Genomic DNA, 15513 nt, shown 5'->3' on the forward strand with positions numbered 1-15513 from the left:
AACGTCTGCCATCCTCCAACCATCTGGTACTAATCCTGTGGCCAGTGAGGATGCAAAGATCTTCAAAGGTGCAGAAATTTCTTCTCTTGCTTCCTGTAGTAATGTGGAACACTTCCTCTCCAGCCCCTCCTAATGTTTTTCAAAAGCTCCAGCACATCCTCTTTCTTAATGTCATCATATTTCAGCATATCAGCCTGCTGTACACTGACCTCACATTCATCAAGGTCCTTCTTAATGTTGAATAATGAAGCAAAGAATTAACTAAGGACCTCTCCTAACCACCTCCCACCCCAGGCACACTTCTGCTTTACTTCTGATCGATCCTACCTTCACTGTAGTCATCCTCCTGTTCTTCAGTATGTGTAGAATGTTTAGGATTTTTCTTAATCCTACTTACTAAGGCTGTCTCATGTTTCCTTCGAGCACTCCTGAGTCTCTTCTTGAGCTCCTTTCTGTCTATATTAAATTCTCCTCAGCCCTGTCTAATCCTTGCTTCCTAACCTTTGTACTTCATTCTTCATCTTGCCTGAATGTTCACATCTCTTCTCAACCATCATGCCTTTACTCAATTACCCTTTCCCTGCCTCTCTGGGAGAAACCTATCCATAACTCCAAGCAAGTACTCCCTAAACAACCTCTACTTGTCTGCTGGGTATTTCCGCCAAAATATTGAGAACATCTGTTCCCAATTTATGTACCCAGATTCCTGCCTGATAGCATCATAATTCACCCTCTCCTAACTTTTCCATATCATCTGCTCCTATCTCTGTCCAAGGTGATGGTAAAGGTCAGGAAGTTGTGGTCACTGTCTGAACATCAAGATGGTTCCCACTAGAGGGGTAGAGAGACACACAATGCTGTAAGATAAAGGGGCAGGCAGATGTACAAGTTTTCTTTTCAGATAATGAATCTGTGGAATTCTCTACTTCAGGTAGTTGTGGTCACTAGGGGAAATTTAAAGAGGAGGCAGTTAATTTTTGATGAGGGCTCTTTTGAATTGGCACAGAAGAGTCAAGGCCTTGTACAAATCTCCAACTATTCAAGCTCCTATTTTTGTGTATCCTTGTACTTCCTTGCTGTAATCTACTCATCTCTCTGACACAGTGGTGTCAAGGAAACAACCTATCCCTCAATGTTGCAAAAATAAAGGAGCTGGTTGTGGATTACAAGAGGAATGGAGACAGGCTGACCCCTATTGATATCAGTGGATCTGGGGTTGAGAGGGTAAACAGCCTTAAGTTCCTCAGCATCCACATCACTGAGGACCTCACGTGATCTGTACAACACAGCTGTGTGGTGAAAAAGACACAACAGCGCCACTTTCACCTCAGACAGTTGAGGAAGTTTGGTATAGGTCCCCAAATTGTAAGAACTTTCTACAGGGGTGCAATTGAGAGCATCCTGACTGTCTGCATCACTGCCTGGTATGGGAACTCTACCTCGCTTAATCACAGGACTCTGCAGAGTGTGGTGCAGACAGCCCAATGCACCTGCAGTTGTCAACCTCCCATGATTCAGGACATTTACAAAGACAGGTGTGAGAAAAGGCCTGAAGGATCTTTGAGGACCTAAGTCACCCAACCACAATCTATTCCAGCTGCTACCATCCGAGAAATGGCACCGCAGCATAAAAGCCAGGACCAACAAGTTCCGGGGCAGCTTCTTCCACCAGGCCATCAGACTGATTAACTCATGCTGATCTGAGTGTATTTCTATGTTACATTGACTGTTCTGCTTATTATAAATTATTACAAATTACCACGATTGCACATTGCACATTTAGATGGAGATGTAACAAAAAAATTTTTACTGCTCATGCATATGAAGGATGTAAGAAATAAAGTCAATTCAAATTCAAATTCACTTTGCACCAGGTCATTAACAACAGAAAGCATTAAAATTATTGATGTGTCTTTACTTGCAAAACTACAGCAGGAATCTCTTACCCAATGAGACAATTTTCCTTCAGGATAAAGCTTCCTAATCTCAGTAACTGCAAAATATGCGGGCAAAAGACAAGCATTCCTGTCCAGGATATATGCCACAACCTGGAAAGATTAATGGAAGGAATAGCCATTACATTCAGAAGAAAATATTTGAATTAATCAATATAAAACAAAACAAATTCAAACATTGGTTTTGTCAGTGTAATTAAATTAGGTTAAAAGCAAATTATGTGCACATGCCAGAATTCCAAAAATATTAGTTTATTGCTTGGCATTCATTATTTCATTGAGAATGAAGGAACATTGTTATCAAAAGAACAAAATGCAATCTTTTCAAATGTGAAAGTACCAGCACGAATCCAAACAAGATCAGATTACTGTTTAATATTGACTTCAAATATGGCAAACGATATTTCAAAAACTTACATCTTTGGCTGTTTGCAACTGCTGTACAACAGCGGAGCTGACGGTGTTGGGAATAGTTTGCATTTTCTCTAAAATTGCTTTCAACAGATCTCTTACACCCTAAAAGATTAAATTGTGCTTTAAAAATTAATATTGACAAGTATTCCTTTAAGCTCACTAGCCAAATGCATTTAAGAATACATAAACTTTTATTATCACTAGATACACATACAAGGTTCACACACAAAATGCTGGAGGAACTCAGTAGGTCAGGCAACATCAGTGGAAATCAATAGCTGACATTTTGGACTGAGACCCTTCGTCAGGACTGGAAAGGAAGGGGAACAAAGTTAGAACAAGAAGGTGGAGGGAGGGGAAGGAGCATATGCTTGAAGGTGATAGACTAAGCCAGGTGGTTGGCGGAGGGGATGAAGAAAGAAGCTGGGAGGTGATAGGTTGAAAAAGAAAAGCACTGGAGAAGGAATCTGATAGGAGAGGAGAGAGAACTGGACCACTGGAGAAAGAGAAAAAGGGGGTGACAAGAAGTAAGAGGCAAGAATAGGGAGTTGAAGAAGAGGGAAGGGGCGGGGCAAATATGACCGGAAGGAGAAAATCAATATTCACGCCATCAGATTGGAGGCTACCTAGATGTGGTGTTGTGCCTCCAACCTGAGAGTGGACTCATTGTGGCAGAAGAGAAGGCCTTGTACCGACATATTGGAATGGGAACGGGGATAGCAATTAGAATGCCTGGTCACCAGGAAATACTGCCTTTTGCATATGAAGGAAAGATGCTTGGGAAACTCAATCTATGTCAAGTTTCACCAATGTAGAGGAGGCCGCATCAGGAGCATTGAATACATTAGCCGACCCAGTAAGATATGCAGGTGAAGAGTTACCTCATCTGGAAGGACTGACTGGGGCCCAGAATGGATGTGACAGAAGAGGTGAATGGGCAGGTGTAGTACTTCTGTGGCTTGTAGGAATAAGTGCCAGGAGGGAGATTAGTGGGGAGGGATGAATGGACACATAGGAATGATCTCTGTGGAAAATGGAGAGATGGGGAATAGTAAATTCCCGTTGAAAATGGCACAAGTTGTGGAGAATGATGTGTTGGGTGTGGAGACTCATGGGATGGTAGGTGAGGACAACATGAACTACATCCCTGTTAAGGAAGCGTGAATGTCTAGAAAACAGAGGAGTTGCGTCCTTTTTCATTGGAGGAAAAAGGAAAACCCCATTTTTTGAAGAATTAGGACATCTCTGATGTCTTGGAAAGGAAGACCTCATCCAAGAAAAAGTAATGTCATTTTTACAGGAGACAGAGTGGGAAGAGGTATAGTCAAGATATCTTTGGGAATTGGTAGGTGTATAGAAGAGATCAGTTTACCTCGAGATGAGAGAGAGAGAGAGAGATCGAGAAAGGGGTGGGAGGTGTCAGAAATGGACCTGGGGAATTTAAGGGCAGGGTGGAACTTGGAGGCGAAGAAATTGATGAGCTCAGAATGAATGCATGAACCAGCACCTTTGCAGTAGTCAATGTAGCACAGAAAGAGTTGGGGAGCATTTCCAGGAAGATGTGGAAGTTGGATTGTTCCATACAGCCAACGAAAAGGCAGGCGTAGCTGCGGCCCATGTGGGTGTTCTTGGGTACACCTCAAATTTGGAGAAAATGGGAGGAGCCAAAAGAGAAATTGTTGAGTGTGAGAACCAGTTCCACCAGATGGAGGAGGGTGGCGGTAGAGGTGAACTGATCAGATCTCATCAACAAAGAAGCAGAGGGCTTTAGGCCTTCTTGACGGGGGATAGAAGAATATAGAGTTTGAACATCCATGGTAAAAATAAAGTGATCAGGGCCAGGGGATTGCAAGCTGTTGAGGAGACTGAGAGCATATGAAGTGTGTGGATGGGGGGGGAGGGGGTAAGGGAATGAACCAAGGAGGATAAAATGGAGTTGAGGTACATGGACACAAGTTCAGTGGGGTGGGCAGGAGCAGGCAGAAACAATGGGTCTACCCATACAGTCAGGTCTGTGGAACTTGGGTATGAGGAAGAAACAAGCAGTGTGTGGTAAGGGAACTGAGTTTGGTGGCAGATGACAGGAGATCTCCAGGGTTGATGAGTTTGGTGATGGTGCAGGAGACATGATAGCCCAAGTGGGGTCCTTTTCAACAGTTAAGTAAGATTTAAGGTTTTAACATTTTAAAAACAAAACCACATTAGAATTGATAATTATCTAAAACGATTTCAATTATTAGCAACAATAATATTAATTTAACCAACATTTTTGCTTATAATTAGAAATTGCTACTAGTGTTAAGGTGAAGGTCATTTAATCAGTTCTTTGCATAGTACCTTGTAGTCAACACCTCCTATTATTTTTCGAATCAGTTTAAATGTTAGAGCCCAAAGCTGCATTCTCTCCCATTCCAGACTTTCAGAATTGATTAGGGATTCACAGACCAGTCTGGTAAAATATACAGAAAATCACTTCAAAATATTTCCACAAAATTAACCATTGTGATCACACACATTGAGGTAACTCACACATTACAGGATTTGCTGTTAATTTTTAAGATGTCAGTAATGCAAATATTACTCAATATATTGAGAAAAAGGATCTCAATCACAATGCAAAATATATTTTTAAGGATTGCCACTTATTGCCGTAAGCTAACAGGTGACATATTCCATTATATTCAAAGTTTATGTTGCGAAGAAGTTCCAACAAAGAATAGTGAGGACTGATGAGAGGATCATCGGAGTCTCTCTTCCACTCAGCAGAGGCATTTATTAGGAGTGCTACATAGGCAAGGTGCTTATCATTGTCAGTGATCTTTCCCATCCACCCAACAATTTCTTTGACGTCCTACCATCAAGGCAGGAGATCCCATGGCATTAGGACAAGAAATGATAGAAACTTAGAAAATAGGTGCAGGAGTAGGTCATTTGGCCCTTCGAGCCTGCACCGTCATTCAGTATGATCATGGCTGATCATCCAACTCAGAACCCTGTACCTGCTTTCTCTCCATACCCCCTGATCCCTTTAGCCACAAGGGCCATATCTAACTTCCTCTTAAATATAGCCAATGAACCGGCCTCAACTGTTTCCTGTGGCAGAGTTCCACATAATTCACCACTCTCTGTGTGAAGAAGTTTTTCCTCATCTCGGTCCTAAAAGGCTTCCCCTTTATCCTTAAACTGTGACCCCTCGTTCAGGACTTCCCAAACATTGGAAATAATCTTCCTGCATCTAGCCTGTCCAATCCCTTTAGAATTTTATATGTTTCAATAAGATCCCCCCTCAATCTTCTAAATTCCAAAATTCCAGTGAGTATAAGCCTAGTCGATCCAGTCTTTCTTCATATGAAAGTCCTGCCATCCCAGGAATCAATCTGGTGAACCTTCTTTGTACTCCCTCTATGGCAAGAATGTCTTTCCTCAGATTAGGGGATCAAAACTGCACATAATACTCTAGGTACGGTCTCACCAAGGCCTTGTATAACTACAGTAGAACCTCCCTGCTCTTGTACTCAAATCCTTTTGCTATGAATGCCAACATACCATTTGCCTTTTTCACCGCCTGCTGTACCTGCATGCGGTGTACAATGACACCCAGGTCTTGTTGCACCTCCCCTTTTCCTAATTGGCCACCGTTCAGATAATAATCTGTTTTCCTGTTCTTGCAACCAAAGTGGATAACCTCACATTTATCCACATTAAATTGCATCTGCCATGAATTTGCCCACTCACCTAACCTATCCAAGTCACCCTGCATCCTCTTAGCACCCTCCTCACAGCTAACACCGCCGCCCAGTTTTGTGTCATCCACAAACTTGGAGATGCTGCATTTAATTCCCTCGTCTAAATTAATATATATTGTAAACAACTGGGGTCCCAGCACTGAGCCTTGTGGTACCCCACTAGTCACTGCCTGCCATTCTGAAAAGGTCCTGTTTACTCCTACTCTTTGCTTCCTGTCTGCCAACCAATTCTCTATCCACATCAATGCCATACCTCCAATACCGTGTGCTTTAAGTGTGCACACTAATCTCCTGTGTGGGACCTTGTCAAAAGCCTTTTGAAAATCCAAATATACCACATCCACTGGCTCTCCCCTATCCACTCTACTAGTTACATCTTCAAAAAATTCTATAAGATTCGTCAGACATGATTTTCCTTTCACAAATCCATGCTGACTTTGTCCAATAATTTCACCTCTTTCCAAATGTGCTGTTATCACATCTTTGATAACCAACTCTAGCATTTCCCCACCACTGATGTCAGACTATAATTCCCCGGTTTCTCTCTCCCTCCTTTTTTAAAAAGTGGGGTTACATTAGCCACCAATCCACAGGAACTAATCCAGAATCTAAGGAGTTTTGAAAAATTATCACTAATGCATCCACTATTTCTTGGGCTACTTCCTTAAGCACTCTGGGATGCAGACCATCTGGCCCTGGGGATTTATCTGCCTTTAATCCCTTCAATTTACCTAACACCACTTCCCTACTAACACGTATTTCCCTCAGTTCCTCCATCTCACTAGACCCTCGGTCCCTTACTATTTCCAGAAGATTATTTATGTCCTCCTTAGTGAAGACAGAACCAAAGTAGTTATTCAATTGGTCTGCCATGTCTTTGTTCCCTGTGATCAATTCACCTGTTTCTGACTGTAAAGGACCTACATTTGTCTTGACCAATCTTTTTCTTTTCACGTATCTATAAAAGCTTTTAGAGTCAGTTTTTATGTTCCCTGCCAGCTTTCTCTCATAATCTTTTTTCCTTTCCTAATTAAGCCCTTTGTTCTCCTCTGCTGGTCTCTGAATTTCTCCCAATCCTCAGGTGTGCCGCTTTTTTTTGCTAATTTATATGTTTCTTCTTTGGACTTGATACTATCCCTAATTTCCCTTGTCAGCCACGGGTGTACTGCCCTCGCTGGTTTATTCTTTTGCCAAACTGGGATGAACAATTGTTGTAGTTCATCCATGCGATCTTTAAATGCTTGCCACTGCATATCCACCGTCAACCCTTTAAGTATCATTTGCCAGTCATCTTAGCTAATTCATGTCTCATACCTTCAAAGTTACCCTTCTTTAAGTTCAGAGCCTTTGTTTCTGAATTAACTATGTCACTCTCCATCTTAATGAAGAATTCCACCATATTATGGTCACTCTTACCCAAGGGGCCTTGCACGACAAGATTGCTAACTAACCCTTCCTCATTGCTCAATACCCAATCTAGAATGGCTGCTCCCTAGTTGGTTCCTCGACATGTTGGTTCAGAAAACCATCCCGCATACATTCCAAGAAATCCTCTTCCTCAGCACCCTTACCAATTTGGTTCACCCAATCTATATGTAGATTGAAGTCACCCATTATAACTACTGTTCCTTTACTGCACGCATTTCTAATTTCCTGTTTAATGCCATCCCCAACCTCACTACTACCGTTAGGTGGCATGTACACAACTCCCACCAGCATTTTCTGCCCCTTAGTGTTATGCAGCTCTACCCATATCGATTCCACATCCTCCAGGCTAATGTCCTTCCTGTCTATTGTGTTAATCTCCTCTCCAACCAGCTATGCTACCCCACCTCCTTTTCTTTCCTGTCTATCCCTCCTGAATATTGAATATCCCTGGATGTTGATCTCCCATCCTTGGTCACCCTGGAGCCATGTCTCTGTGATCCCAACTATATTATATTCATTAATAATTATCTGCACATTCAATTCATCCACCTTGTTACAAATGCTCCTCGCATTGACACACAAAGCCTTCAGGCTTGTTTTTACAACACTCTTAGCCCTTATACAATTATGTTGAAAAGTGGCTCTTTTTGCTTTTTGCCCTGGACGACAGGATGAAAAATAGTTTCTCCCCCCAGGCTGTAATACTACTATACGCATTGCCACCACCCAGGTCCCTTCATGTTTGCAGAGCTGGTAGCACATACTGTAATAAATGCACCATATTATTTGTTAATTTATTTGTAGTAATATTACTTTATGTGTTATAGTACTGTGTTGTGCACTTTGGTCTGGAGCAACATTATTTCTTTGGTGGTATACAAGTATGCGGTTGAATGACAATAAAATGAACTTGAACTTCAAACCCCCTCTGTTAAAGGGGACTTAATGTTAACTGTTACAAGTATTGAAAGCAGGCTTATAAGACATAGGAGTAGAATCAGGCCATCTGGCCCATCGAGTCTGCTCCACCGTTCAATTAAGACTGATCTTTTCTTTTCTCCTCCTCATCTCCAGTTCCCAGCCTTCTCCTCATAACCTTTGGTGCCATGTCCAATCGAGAATCTATCTGATCTGATTAAAGTTCAATGTTGGAGCATTCTATTTCATCACTGACACTGTTCTTTCACAATTGGAATGCTTTTTTTAAAAAAAAACTAGTTTTACCTGAATTCACATAATATTCTTCGATAGCATATCAAACTGGTGAACAGTTGCTGTGGTGGTTAAATTGCTAGCACTAATAATCTGCTTGGGTATAAAGTATTGAAGCTGAACTTGACCCAATCAGAGCAAAAATCAACTGACTCAGGCCCAGAGCAGAATTTTTTTTGTTTTTTCATATCCAACCTGACCTATCAATGCTATTTTATTGGGTTCTATGGGGCCAGGTTAGGTAGCCAGATCTTACAGTGCAACCGGGCATTGAGAATTAGAAACCCCCTCTTGAGTGTTACATTCACCCTCCTGGCTATTTCTAGACAATCTGCTTCGAGCCTAGTGTATCATTTATAAAGAGCTACTATAGCTCGATCTGATTCCACTTACATCATTTTTTTATTTTTGCTACCCAACCTGAACCCTACAGATATAATTTGGTCACTGCATATTGAGGCTGAGTAGCTGGTCTCCAGCCAGTACATTGCATTTAACTGTAAACTGGTGTAAAATGTCAAAGCCCGACCACAGTGTTCAAGAATACCATTAAAATTATAGCATAGTTAAATAAATCCTGTAAAGCTATTTCCCAAATGCCAGTGGTTGGCTTTGTTATGGAGAAAATTCACATAATGAGAGTACCTCTTAGAACACATAATTTCCTTTATGATAAAAACATAGCAGAGCTATAGTAGATAAGCTAAACAAATAACACTATCAGAATAAGTCACATTCTAAAGCTGTAAAATTTGATATATTCATAGCAATTAAGTATTTTCAAATTTCATGCATTTGATTATTTGATAAATTTAAATCATTCATCCAACAAAAAAATTAAAACATTTTGCTTTCTCCTTTCAGTTATACCTGGGTGGTAGCAGTCCACTTTCAACTGCCATAGCCAAGCAATCATACAGAAAGGAAATCCTCTTGGGATTGTGTTGTCCATGGATGAAGCGAACAATCCACAGCACACACTGTTCATGTGATTCCTAGCAGTCAAAAGTATTTATCAATGTATCATATGAAGAACTTCATACAAAATTAAATTAACTTTAACTGAAAATATATTTCAGGTAAATACAGTGGATTCTGGTTAATTGGGGCACATCAGAAGTTTAATGGAAATAGTTAAAAGGTATAAAAAGACAAACTGTCATTTAAATGAGTATAAATGTATTTAAATTACATACAGGATAAATTAGAACACTACCAATACCTCCACGGTGCTATAAAACTCTGTATTAGTTCCAAATAGTTACCAATGGAAGAATTCATCTGTGTTCTTTTGAATGACTATAAAAGAACAAAATCAGCTCAGATACCTAGTGCAGATAATGGACTGCTTCGTACAATGTTTTAGACAATGTTTGTATCCTCCAAATCTTCATTTTCATTGTAATATTCAAGATGATTGTCGATATCTTCAAATTATTTGTAATCCATAACTTGTTGAAGTAATGAAACCATTTCATTTTCACTCCCAGCAGTTCCTGGCATCTCTGAGCCTGAATGCTTGAAACCATGGTGAGCAAAACAGTTCCAAATTGTCTTACTGCTTATTTCTCACCAACTATCAGTGATGAACATCACTGCTTTTTGAACACAAACACACAACTGATGCTATTTAAAAACTAATCGCTCAAAGCACGGTGTAGTATCTAACTGCCACACAAGTGTACGCAACTGATGCTAGTTAGAAACTTTTCAGCAAGTGTCCTGTCCCAATTAAGCATCATGGTGTCCCAAATAAATGAAAGGAATCCTGAATTTTTTTTCTATTTAGATTTTGTTCTTTAAGAATTGTCCCAAATAAATGGCTGCCCTGATTAACTGATGGCCCAATTAACCAAATCCACTGTAATGATCTTTTGGATTCTAACCTGAGGGAGTGTCACCCAGAGTTGTCTAAATGCTCCGAGACAACTGATCAGCTTGGTTCTTTCATCTTCAGCTGTGTCCATAAACATACTGTGAAAGATTTGTTTTAAAGTGTTTATAAACAAAAACAAATATCGGCACAAGGCAATTAACAGCCAAGTGTTTTAAGTTTTATAAAGAAACAAACTACAAATACATATGTTATAAAAATTCTACATTGTAGCTAACTAATCAAAAATCAATGTTTGGAAGTACATTCCTTTTCCATTATATATTTACTCATCTATATTCTTCTGGTTAGGTTACTCTGTTAATGCATTTGATGTTAATCAGCACAATTGTTGTTTTATATCCCAAGGTCCTTGGAAATTAATTGTGGCACTAACCACATTTTGACTGGGCACATAGAAATATGAAACCTGATGGAGAGATTGACCAAAGTGCTGACTGACAATTGATTCACATCAATGCTGATCACATTTGTGGATCAGACTTCCATGAAACAACTTGCAAGCCAACTTAAAGTGCAGGCCAGGATATTGATATAATAAGTTATTGAAAAGCAAAATGTGAACATAGCGGTTACTTCACAATGAATGTTTTCTGTAATAGAAAAACTGTAGCATTTGATGGCCCTTGATTCCCCTGGTGTTACACAAGGGTGGGCAAATTGAATGGAACTAGAAGAAAGGTGCCAGAATACTGATTGAAAGATCAGTGATTAATGAAGTGGAGACACGAGACTGCAGAATAATGAAGTGTTTGAAGTTGCTATTTTGGACAAGCAAAACAAAGAATGGACATAATAAAGTTGTATTGAAGAAGTAACAGATAGGAATGAAAGAGGTCTTCAGGGCCTAAGACGTCAAAAAAAAGCAGCTAAAGGAAGTGAAAGATTGAACTCCCAAGTAATTGTTAGAAACAATGCAAATGGATGTTTTAGATTTCAGAAGGAACAGGTTCCCCAGAAAACAGGTAAAAGATTATATAAACCACCAAAAAATGAACTGTAGTACAAAGAATTTAACTTATTAACTAACACCTGAGCTTAAGAGTCATTTTAGGAACATACAGATGCAATAACTGCTTGGGGAAAAAAAAACAAAGACTTTACGTTATATAGCAGTTTTTATTCAAGACATCTTAGAGCATCTTTGCAATCAATGGTTGTAAAAATGTTGTCCATGTTATAACATCAAAAACATTGATACCAATATAGTTACAGAAATTGAGGGCTAGAGTGATTGACACTAAAGAAATTAGGCCTGGCACAGATCAGTCATTTGTGTGTGGAAGATCATGTTTGACAAATCTTATGGAAAATCTGGGAAATGAATGTACAAGGGCCTGTTGGTGAGGAATGAGATTCAGTCCTTTGCAAGGGGGGACATAGGGTCAAGGAGAAGTAGAGTCTGTGTGGATAGAACAGAGGAACAGTAAGGGCAAAAGGACCCAAATGGCTGTTGTCTACAGGCCACCAAACAGTACCATGGATATTGGGTGCAAGTTGAATAGGGAGTTAACATTGGCATGTGGCAAAGGTAATGTCGCAGTAGATATGGGGGATTTCAACATGCAGGTGAACTGGGAGAATCAGGTTGGTGCTGGACCACGGGATAGGGAGTTTGTAGAGTGCCTACGGGATGCATTCTTGGAACAGCTTGTATGAGAGCCGACCAGGGACAAGACTATTCTGGATTTAGTGTCATGTAAAGAACAGGATTTGATAAGCGATCTTGCAGTAAAGGAGCCATTAGGAGGTAGTGATCATAATATGATAAGTTTTTATCTGCAATTTGAGAAGGATAAGGGCAGCTCGGAGGTGTCAGTGTTGCAGTTGAACAGGGGAAACAATGGAGCCATGAGGGAGGAGCTGGCCAAAGTTGACTGGACGGATAGCCTAGCAGAAAAGACAGTGGAACAGCAATGGCAGGCATTCTTGGGAATAATACATAAGGTGTAAAATCAGGTTAATCCCCCAAAGAAGGAGGGATTCAAAGGGGGGAAAGGGGCCACAGTGGTTGACAAAGGAAGTCAGAGATTGCATAGCATTAAAAAAAAAGGAAGTATGACAGAGCTAAGGTGAGTGGGAGGACAGATGATTGGGAAGTTTTTAAGGAACAACAGAAAAAGACAATACAGGAAGAAAAAAATGAGGTACGAACTCAAGTTAGCCAGGAATATAAAGGAAGATAGCAAAAGCTTTTTTAGGTATGTAAAGAGAAAGAAGATAGTTAAGAACAATGTTGGGCCCTTGAAGAATGAATTGGGTGAAATTGTTATGGGAAACAGAGAAATGACAGAAGAATTTAATGAGTACTTTAGATCTGTTTTCACTAAGGAAGACACAAGCAATCTCCCAGATGTTTGGATGGGCCAAGGACATAGGGTAACAGAGGAAATGAAACAGATTGACATTAGGAAGGAAACGGTGATGAGAAGACTGATGGGACTGAAGGCTGACAAATCCCCAGGTCCAGATGGTCTGCATCCTAGGGTACTAAAGGAGGTGGCTCTGGAAATTGCGGATGCATTGGTAATCATTTTCCAATGTTCCTTAGATTCAGGATCAGTTCCTGAGGATTGAAGAATGGCTAATGTTATCCAACTTTTTAAGAAAGGAGGGAGAGAGAAAACAGAGAACTATCAACCTGTCAGCCTGACGTCGGTGGTGGGGAAGATGTTAGAGTCCATTATTAAGGATGAAATAGTGGCATATCTAGATGGCAGTGATAGGATTGGGCCGAGCCAGCATGGATTTACCAAGGGTAAGTCATGCTTGACTAATCTGTTGGAGTTTTTCGAGGATGTAACCAGGAAGTTAGACGGGGGAGATCCAGTGGATGTAGTGTACCTCGATTTTCAGAAGGCATTTGATAAGGTCCCACATAGGAGATTGGTGGGTAAAATCAAAGCTCAGGGCATCGGGGGGGAAGACATTGACATGGATAGAAAACTGGTTGGCAGATAGAAAGCAAAGGGTAGCGGTGAATGGGTGTTTCTCGGAATGGCAGGTGGTGACCAGTGGGGTGCCACAGGGCTCGGTATTGGGACCACAGCTGTTTACAATTTACATCAACGATTTAGATGAAGGCATTGAAAATAACATCAGCAAATTTGCTGATGATACTAAGCTGGGTGGCAGTGTGACATGTGATGACGATGTTAGGAGAATTCAGGATGACTTGGATAGGTTGGGTGAGTGGGCAGATACTTGGCAGATGACGCTTAATGTGAATAAGTGTGAGGTTATCCACTTTGGGAGTAAGAACAGGAAGGCAGATTATTATCTGAACGGTGTAGAGTTAGGTAAGGGAGAAATACAAAGAGATCTAGGAGTCCTTGTTCATCAGTCACTGAAGGTGAATGAGCAAGTGCAGCAGGCAGTGAAGAAGGCTAATGGAATGTTGGCCTTTATTACAAAGGGAATTGAGTACAAGAGCAAGGAAATCCTCTTGCATTTGTACAGAGCCCTGGTGACACCACACCTGGAGTATTGTGTACAGTTTTGGTCTCCAGGGTTAAGGAAGGACAGCGTAGATTCACGAGGTTAATTCCTGGGATGTCTGGACTGTCTTACGCAGAGAGGTTAGAGAGACTGGGCTTGTATACGCTGGAATTAAGGAGATTGAGAGGGGATCTGATTGAAACATATAAGATTATTAAGGGATTGGACAAGATAGAGGCAGGAAATATGTTCCAGATGCTGGGAGAGTCCAGTACCAGAGGGCATGGTTTGAGAATAAGGGGTAGGTCATTTAGGACAGAGTTAAGGAAAAACTTCTTCTCCCAGAGAGTTGTGGGGGTCTGAAATGCACTGCCTCGGAAGATAGTGGAGGCCAATTCTCTGGATGCTTTCAAGAAGAAGCTAGATAGGTATTTTATGAATAGGGGAATCAAGGGATATGGGGACAAGGCAGGAACCAGGTATTGATAGTAGTTGATCAGCCATGATCTGAAAATGGCGGTGCAGGCTCGAAAGGCCGAATGGTCTACTTCTGCACCTATTGTCTATTATTGAATTATTTGAAGAGGTTATGAGGAAAGTTGACGAGGGTAAAGCAGTGGATGTTGTCTATATGGACTTCAGTAAGGCCTTTGACAAGGTTCCACATGGAAGGTTAGTTAGGAAGGTTCAATCGTTAGGTATTAATATTGAAGTAGTAAAATGGATTCAACAGTGGCTGGATAGGAGATGCCAGAGAGTAGTGGTGGATAACTGTTTGTCAGGTTGGAGTCTGGTGACTAGTGGTGTGCCTCAGGGATCTGTACTGGGTCCAATGTTGTTTGTCATATACATTAATGAACTGGATGATGGCAAATTGGATTAGTAGTATGCAGATGATACTAAGGTAGGTGGCATTGTGGATAATGAAGTAGGATTTCAAAGTTTGCAGAGAGATTTAGGCCAGTTAGAAGAGTGGGCTGAGCGATGGCAGATGGAGTTTTATGCTGATAAGTGTGAGGTGCTACATTTTGGTAGGAATAATCAAAATAGGACATACATGGTAAATGGTAGGGCATTGAAGAATGCAGTAGAACAGAGTGATCTAGGAACAATGGTGCATAGTTCCCTGAAGGTGGAATCTCATGTGGATAGGGTGGTGAAGAAAACTTTTGGTATGTTGGCCTTTATAAATCAGAGCATTGAGTATAAGAGTTGGGATGTAATGTTAAAATTGTACAAGGCATTGGTAAGGCCGAATTTGGAGTATTGTGTACAGTTCTGGTCACCGAATTATAGGAAAGATGTCAACAAAATAGAGTACAGAGGAGATTTACTAGAATGTTACCTGGGTTTCAGCACCTAAGTTACAGGGAAAGATTGAACAAGTTAGATATTTATTCTTTGGAGCATAGAAGGTTGAGGGGGG

General features: G+C 40.7%; 1 protein-coding gene across 2 annotated transcripts in view; it reads right to left on the reverse strand.

The window, feature by feature from the left end:
- The window catches only part of med23 (mediator complex subunit 23), a 106402-nt gene that overhangs the window by 77323 nt on the left and 13566 nt on the right, over nt 1-15513 (reverse strand). For both annotated transcript variants that reach the window (XM_059981567.1, XM_059981566.1), the window contains exons 3-7: nt 10642-10729; nt 9626-9750; nt 4707-4818; nt 2373-2471; nt 1947-2048 (exon numbers count right to left, since the gene is read on the reverse strand). In XM_059981567.1, coding sequence (XP_059837550.1) covers nt 1947-2048; nt 2373-2471; nt 4707-4818; nt 9626-9750; nt 10642-10729 — 526 coding nt within the window. The remainder of the gene's footprint in view (nt 1-1946; nt 2049-2372; nt 2472-4706; nt 4819-9625; nt 9751-10641; nt 10730-15513) is intronic.

The sequence above is a fragment of the Hypanus sabinus genome, chromosome 10 (assembly GCF_030144855.1).
Source record: "Hypanus sabinus isolate sHypSab1 chromosome 10, sHypSab1.hap1, whole genome shotgun sequence".
NCBI lineage: Eukaryota > Metazoa > Chordata > Chondrichthyes > Myliobatiformes > Dasyatidae > Hypanus > Hypanus sabinus.